Source organism: Centruroides sculpturatus, unplaced genomic scaffold, assembly GCF_000671375.1.
Source record: "Centruroides sculpturatus isolate CEXI.00-Female unplaced genomic scaffold, Cexi_2.0 scaffold66, whole genome shotgun sequence".
Taxonomy (NCBI): domain Eukaryota; kingdom Metazoa; phylum Arthropoda; class Arachnida; order Scorpiones; family Buthidae; genus Centruroides; species Centruroides sculpturatus.
This window is the reverse complement of record NW_019384408.1, coordinates 420,450-429,011: the sequence shown is the minus strand read 5'-3', so window position 1 is coordinate 429,011 and position 8,562 is coordinate 420,450. Positions and strand designations below refer to the sequence as shown.

Here is an 8,562-nt window from a genome sequence, read left to right as displayed (position 1 = left end):
ATTAGGTTTATTATACTGATTCATTGGTTGTTGTTAACTACTATATTTTTTGTAAAACATGCAGATCTGTCACTTTGCATACTTTGGACAAATACATTTTAAGAAAAGGGTGACAATAAACAAAGTTGTCTTATAATTTATTTACAAATAAAAATTTTTTGTCTTTGATCATCAAATATAATTTATATATATTTTTTTCTGTTAAAGAATGAGTACATAAGTGTCATATTTAACAAATATAATTATTTATTAAATAAGAATTTTTATATGGATGGAATAATGAAACTTTTATGCTCTGGTCTACAATTTCTTTACAAAGTATACTTTAAGTAAAATTAAAGAATACTTTGTTATACATTTTGTTATACTTTGTTAAAGTTAATTTGTTATACATTTAGTTTTTAAAATTATACCTTCTTTTCAATTACTTTAATTGTATATTTCAGTGTGTGGCCTTTCATGATATTAATGCACAAGCACCTGTTCATTTTTTAGTGATTCCTAAGAAAGCTATACCACAGTTATCAAAATGTGAAGAGGAAGATGAACAGGTAATTTTTAATAAATTAAGAAAAATTAAAATTTTTGTATTAATAATTGAGATTTAAATACTTAAAGTTAACAATTGAACATTCTGAACCATAAATTTTAAACCAAGTTTTAACTAATCTATATATATAAAATTACATGCCCTGACTGACTGACTGACTGATTTATCATCATCCAGAGCAAATCACTGAACCTAATAAGGTGAAATTTGGTATACAGTTAGGGTATGACATGAATATGCACACTTAAGGAGATTTTTGGAAATTCCTGAGGGGTGAGAGGGAGAGGATTAAGGCTTAAAAAGTCTTAGTCCTGAAAGGCAGTACCACAAACATAGTTTACAAAGAAATACTGGAGTAACTGAAATTCTATTTTTCTGTAAATATTTATACTTTATGAATTTTCAGATAACGTATGTTTTGAAAAAAAAGTTAAATTCAGATTTATCGTATCTCGGAATCCCATAATATTTTAAACTTGAACTTAGGTGCATTAGCAGTCCATAGTTTGAAACAAAATTCAGTAATTTTGCCAAATTAGTAACAACTAATGATTGAGAATCTTGGCGAAGTACTGAGGGAGGGTTATTTCTATCAAATTGCAAAATCCGTGTAGGCAAAGCTGCAGGTAACAGCTAGTGTTTTATAAATTATTTTGTGTTAAATTAAAGCAAATGATGTTTTTAGGAGCCTTTACTTCATTTAAATAATAAATATTTGCTGTTACATGACTTTTCGTAACATTCTATATACAGTAGAGCCTCGATTATCCGATCCCCGATTAACCGACCGTTATAGGTTATAGTCGGCAAATTTCAAATGTCCGCTAGTGATGTGGCGCTACAATGTTTGGCTATGTCTTGGCTACTTTAATATTATTTTTACGTGTTTTAGCTGGCAACACTGGATCGACCATGAAAGGGAGCCAGTATTTAAATGAGGCTTAATTTTATAATTTTTAACGATACAATAGCGACGATTATTATTTTAAAAAATTTTTGTTAGGCTTAACATCGATGAAAATTCAACGCGAAGTAGGTTAATAGCGATATACTAATATACTAATTACATGGGATATAATAATATACTACACTAATAATGGATTTTTTCATACTTTTCGGTTATCCGACTTTTCAATTATCCGACCAACCCCAGTCCCCAATTGGGTCGGATAATCGAGGCTCTACTGTAATGGATTTTTTCATACTTTTCGGTTATCCGACTTTTCAATTATCCGACCAACCCCAGTCCCCAATTGAGTCAGATAATCGAGGCTCTACTGTATATTTGTAATGTCTAAAAATTCTGCTGTAAAAATTTTAAAATAGGCTTTTAATTAGGTGATGATATCAGATTTTTCATTAAAACATTGATAACTATAATAGAAGGCAACATTTAGTAACAAAATAATGCTCAAGTTATATAGCAATAGATTGAATCTTGTTAGGTATATGAATGCTCCATCTATAATATCTTATAGAGAGCTTTAGAATGAGCATATGGAATGAATACATTTCTTGCATTTAGAAGAAAAATACTGTAAGTAAAGATGGCATAAAGATCAATAGGAAAGATTAATCATTGGTCAAGGATCAATTATCCTGGATCATTTTATAACTGATTTTATTTCAGTATGATAGACTTTCTAGTATAAATAATTGACTATTGGTCATAAATTTGCATATAACATTAACAGTCTTAAACAATTGTTTCATAAATAATGAAACAATTAAATTTAAGAATATTAATGTTATATAATGTAAGCTTGTCTTAACAGCAGAAAATTGCAAATTGAATTACATTTTTGTATAAGTCAAATTCATTAAGAAATTAAAGAATAAGCAAAGAAGAGAAGAATGATTTATTGATGGATATGTTTATGATAGTGTTTTATGGTATATAGGAGATCAGAAAACATTTATAATTATAAAACTTCAAAATATGGTATTATATGTGCATATCAGTCAGTAGTGCTAAAGACTAACACTTCTTTAAACATTTTTTATTGATATTTACAGTAGAATCTTATTTTGATGGATTGCTCAGGCTGCTGAAAATCATCTGTTGTTCTGAAAATTTGTTACGTTATGAATAATGGATTTCCCTTACAGCCAGGAAAATATCTGTTCAAAAAATTCTGTTTTTTTTTTTTTATTCCTTACATATAAGAAATACATGTGCTTGAAATTATTAAGTCTTGTGAGATCTCTATTCTTTAGAAACACATATGTTACAAGATTGTCTAGTATGCCATATATGTGTAAGACAAAGCTGATAGAAACTGTATAGCACAAAAAGAGGAAAAGTACAGTACATATGCTCATTAGTACTTCACTTGACTTTCATGATTTGTTAAAAAATCTCATCCATCTTGGTTTGTTTTGATGCTACTTTTCTGCCCATTGAGTACAACTGAAAATATCTTTTCATTGCTAATCAATGCCTGCAGGAGGGCACTGGTACATGGCTGCAAAGTTTCCAATGTGAACTATGATGATTATGCATATATTTTGTTTCATGTGCAATATATTTTTTTAAAATTCAGTACCTGGAAACACCTGAATATTAATTAAATGCTGAAAAAAATGCAATGTTTACAGTAGCTGGAACTATAAAAAAAAATCCATTATTCTGAGTTAGGGATCTACTAAAAGATGAAATTACATTGAATTGGCAGGACCTAGGGAAAAATCCATTGTTCTGTGATCTCTCAATATGAGATTCTACTATGTGCCAAATATTTATACTTCCTTGTTTCTTGCTCTGTAACTCTGTTTTTATGCAGTTAGAAAATTTTTAGATTTATCTGTTTTATGCCAATACAACATTTTCTCTGAAGAAAGTGATTATGATTTCATTATGCAAATTATTAAGATATGTTATAAATTTTAACTATATTCATTGTGTTAATAAAGAAAAAATTATATAGAGTTTTGAATGTAAAAACAATTCTAAATAATAATTAAGGTATTTAAAATATTACAATAAAAATATTTTGATTTTAAATTTTAGTGTAATTGTATGTAAAAAAATGGAAACAAATTTAAGGATGTATATTTTGAATTATGGATTATAATTGTAATTAAAGATGTCTTTTTATTTTGAGAGAATTTATCAATGTTAAATGTTTCATTTCAGTTGATAGGTCACATGATGTTGGTTGCTAAGAAAGTGGCAAAGGAGCAAAATCTTAATAAAGGTTTTCGTCTAGTTATTAATGATGGTCCAGAAGGATGTCAGTCTGTTTACCATCTTCATATGCATGTTCTTGGAGGTCGACAAATGGGATGGCCTCCTGGCTAAAGCCTGTAAAGTCAAAAATTTTGTTTGTTTGTTATTGCTAATTATATTATTTTTTGATTAAATTGAAACTCCTTAGATATAAGAAAAATTACTTGATTAAAATTATAATATCCCACAACATAATTCAATGCAAATAACATTTAAATAATTTCCAAATTCTTTTTTTTTTTTTTAATGTAAATTTTGTTAATTGAAATAAAAATATTTGAAATTTCCTTATTAAAAAGTGGTGGTGATGAATAATTTATAGTTAATTAGCTATCTAGATTATTTTATAATGATAAGAATATACAGGATGTGAAATGTCTGGAATCATAAAAGGGATTTATTTTCATATAATATGAAATATAAGAACAGAAATTCAAAGAATATGTGTAACTTGTTTTCCTTCAACAGCTCTATCCATCTAATTTAAAATATTGGAGAGTACTCAAGGTTCAGCACAAGTGATTTTGAAAATTTAATTGATTTAATTAATGATTCTGATTTAAAACAAAAATATAAGGAATTGCCATTAAATGATTTCTTTCTAATATTGTGCCTTATATATATATATAGTAAAATATCATTTTTTAAATGATTTTGATGTTTTTTTTTTGTACCTTTGAATTACAAATTCTTTTGATATGAGGCACAATANTCCAATCACAGCCCGACACGTGTCAAGTTTACGGACTACGGCTGATTGAAAGGTTTTCTTCCATAAAATTAATCGATTCTACACTAATCCGACTCAACATTTCGAAAATACGTATATTTTTTCGTAGTTTTATAGGAATCGTAATTATAAGGACCGTAATTATAGGGGGGTCGACTGTACTAATAATATATTTTTTCATATTTTTTGGATATCCGTTTTTTCAGTTATCCGACCAACCCAGCCCCAATTGAGTCGGATAATCGATGCTCCACTGATATAATTATCCACTGATATAATTATACAATACTATATATACAACAGAGTATATCCACTGATATAATTATACAATACTATATATACAACCACCGTTATACTTTGATATACATACAAAACAGTAGTCCATCACTGATCTGCTTAAATTTTGCAGAGGTTTGTATATAAGGGAATTGATGCTATCAAATGGTGGTTAAGGAGGAGAGTCACTTCTCATATATGAAGTGGGATAGAACTTATTGAAGATTTTACTCATTATTAGTATTTGTAATTTGTTTGCAACTTACCTCATCATTCAAAATTAAGCTTTTTGCCCTTTTATAATTAATTAATAGTATAAAAAGCTTTTTAAAAATAAAACGTTTTAACAGATGACGCCACACACAAGTTTAGATTCTTTTGTCCGGAAAGTTAATTAAACAACTCATTGCCGGATTTCTTTGATTGTATTTAGTAATTAGAAAACTAAATCGTTTATTACATAATAATAATTATATAAAATGAAGTAAAGTTATAAAGACATTTTCCAGGTGTTATTGAAACGTTTTATGACGTGGGAAATTGTATGCGAATCAGGGAATTTTGGACACTGCCAAGGAAATTATGATATGCCCTAGTCGGCAAAATTGACCTCAGCCATCCAGTCGTACTAAGAATATTTATTGAATACCGTACTTCATTCAATGAATGCAATTTTTTAAGTTATCAATGTGCTTATGTTAATGTTATCTATCGAATATCACGTGATAACAAATAGTTCATTTAGATTGATAAATTTTGCTTCTAAAATCATTCTATTGTAATTTATTAATAATTAATAAAGTAACTTTAGCTTCTAACTCGAAAAAATTATTATGTGAATTTAATGCAAATGAACTGCAGCTAAAGAATGGCATTTACTCAAATATTTAGGTATTGTTTATGTTAAATTTTATTTAATGGATGTTTTAAAACTCCTTTATATATTACCCTAAAATCTAATAATGTAATATCATAAATTTTGTGATATTATTATAAGTTGTTAATTCGTTTATTAATTTTATTGTAAAATACTATTCAACTTCTACACCATCCGACCAGCTGTTACTCTCGTTATCGTTTTAAAATTCTTTTTACAACTAAAGAAAAGCCATGCTACAAATTATATAATCTTATTCAAATACTTAGTTAAATTATTTTTTAGTTAGAATAAGAAAATAAAAATAGTAATATTAATTGTAGATTGCTGAGACCGAGAGTGCAATTACTCGTGCGGAGTAAGAACATGGCGTCAGAAGTGAGCAAGGCGCAGCAAGCCATGCCGTCTGGAGATACTATCTTCGGAAAGATATTGCGGAAAGAAATACCGTGCAATTTCATTTATGAGGATGAAAAGGTAAAGATTTTACGAATAATTTTTCCTTTTGTGTTCTCATAAATTGAATGAAGAATTGAATAAAGCGGTAACAAAGTTTGCAAGGTGCATTCTCGATGATACTCGAGATACACTAATGAAATGTTAATGCAAGAAGTTTAAATTGCAAATACTTTCATCGCTCTTCAGGCAATTCTTGAATAGAACATAACTTGCCTGAAAGATTTTTGGTTTTGAAAAGTGAAATAGGAAATTCGAATTCAATTCGAACACGTTTGATTTGAAAACCGAAACCTACTCAAAACGTGTAAAATTTAATGTTTATTAAAAAAATTTAAAATATTTAGATTTATTATTAACAAAATAAGTAATCCTAAACGGGAACCCCTAAATGTTTGTCTTTTGTAACTGATTGATTATATGGCTTCACTTTCATTAAGATAGAGTCAGCTAAAAATAATACCTTTGTGTTTTGAGATGCTGATTCAAAGTTTCCTCTGTTGTAAAAGTTGCCAGTTTAGTAATCTTGTTGGTTATATACAGTGGAGTCCCATACAAAACGGGGGAAATGTTACGTGTTGTTAAAATCTGCATTATCACATGATTTATGTGAGTTTAAACCTAGGCCTAAAAGTTGGGGGAGAAAAAATGTATACCTCTGAACGACAAAATTCAATTTTTGCATATGTACTAGTCACGTGTTGTACAAGAGTTTATGTATTATGCATTTTTGAATCCTGTTTTTGAGAACTCTATGCTCTAATAAAGTTGAGATGTGCTTCTTGAGAGAACTCATTTATCTTTACTGTTAACAACAGTCATTACCTCAGGTTTAGGAAGATATGATTGATAATATAACTTTATGGAGAGTTGCTTGGTTAACTTAGTACATAACATGAAAAGCCACATGAGTGACCTGAGCAAATTTCCCTAGAGTTCATCAATCCACTGTACTGGCTTTTAGTTGCTTTTGTAACATCACTTCAGTTAGCATGATGGGCTGTAATTTGAAAAAAATTATACATCTATAACTTTCCACTGTCATCATCTGTCTGTCTTCCATAAATCTCAAGAACAGTGTAAGATAAATGAAATTCAAGACTAGATATGGAAACCTTAGGGCAGGTGGTCCTGATTAACTATATATGAACTTTTGATATGTATTAAAAGTCATTTTATTTCAATTCAAAAATTTTCCCCTGAAAGGTGTTAGATATATGACTGGCAAGACTCTATTGTTAAATGAAAAGTATGATGTACAGGGCAAGCCAGTACTAATTTGAGTTGGAGAGCACATATTTTAAATGAAATAAATTAAAAATGATTAAAAATTGCAGCTTTGTATTGTGACCATGTCACAATAAATAATTGCTTGTTAGCTTTATTTTATTTCTGACTTTTGTGTTGAAAATAAATTATTATGTTTTTTTCCACTGTTAGTTATTTTATTCCAAGAATTTCTCTACTTTGTAACTTGCTATTGAATTACTTATGTTATCCAATGAAACTCGTATATATATATATTTTTTTTTCCAAGCTTCATCCAATTGACTGATTTGATTTTACTATTATGATGTAAAATCATAGCAGTAAAACCAAATCAGTTTATTGTTTTATTCATTGGCTTAGAGATAAAGAAATTGCCAATTAAAAACCTTATGTAGACATCTAATCAAGATTTTTTTTGGACAATCTGAAATTCTTATTCATTTAATAAAGCTGCTTATTTTTGATTTCTTAATATCTCTTAAAAGTATTTTGTATAGCTGTAATACCAAAGCCTATTACTGCCATATGTTATCGGACTAATAATGGCTATAATATTAATCAATTACCAAATAATTTGACGCTAGAGGGAAGCATTAGGCATAATCTCTTAATAAATTTAATAATTATAATTTTTAATTAAATAATTTAGAACTACTGGAAGAAAAGAATTGGCCTGGAGTGGGACTCAAACTCTTAACTCCTGCTTACTGTGCATGTGTGTTGCCAATTATGCTACTCAGACCGGAGGTCTGGGTAACATAATTGGCTTTCATATTACAAGGTATCGGGTTTAGTAGAGTTGTTTGTTTGTATAGTAGTAATGTATGAAATGTTTTGTACAGTTTTCACTTATTACAATGTTACAATGTTTTGTTTATTGCTTACTAGCTTACCCGTCGTGCATTGCTGCGATCTCAGAAGAAAGGAAATTCAAGCAAACTTGTTATGATAAAATTCAATTTACATTTTATTATTTTTATTGAAACTTATTATTATTCATTTTCATCAGGAAAACATTTCAAAGTATCGTTTCAATTCTATTTATTTATTGGAGTGTTTGTGGATACACGATATTTTTTGTTTTTCCGTCTGGTGCGTACACGAATAAATCGGAAGGTTTTTCGACGCGTGAGCCGGCCACATACAGTTGTCCATGCGAGAAGCACGGATTCTCC

The 8,562-nt window shown here is 28.7% G+C and overlaps 1 protein-coding gene and 1 pseudogene across 1 annotated transcript; both read left to right on the top strand.

Annotated features, from left to right (window-relative positions):
* Positions 1-267: 267 nt before the first annotated feature.
* LOC111618964 (histidine triad nucleotide-binding protein 1-like) lies at positions 268-3,986 on the top strand. Its single transcript, XM_023360593.1, has 3 exons — positions 268-329; positions 401-551; positions 3,687-3,986. Exons 1-3 carry the CDS (start codon positions 268-270, stop codon positions 3,849-3,851), a joined length of 378 nt encoding a protein of 125 aa, XP_023216361.1. The 3' UTR covers positions 3,852-3,986.
* A 1,532-nt stretch (positions 3,987-5,518) lies between these two features.
* Positions 5,519-8,562, top strand: part of LOC111618963 — a 9,849-nt pseudogene continuing 6,805 nt past the window's right edge.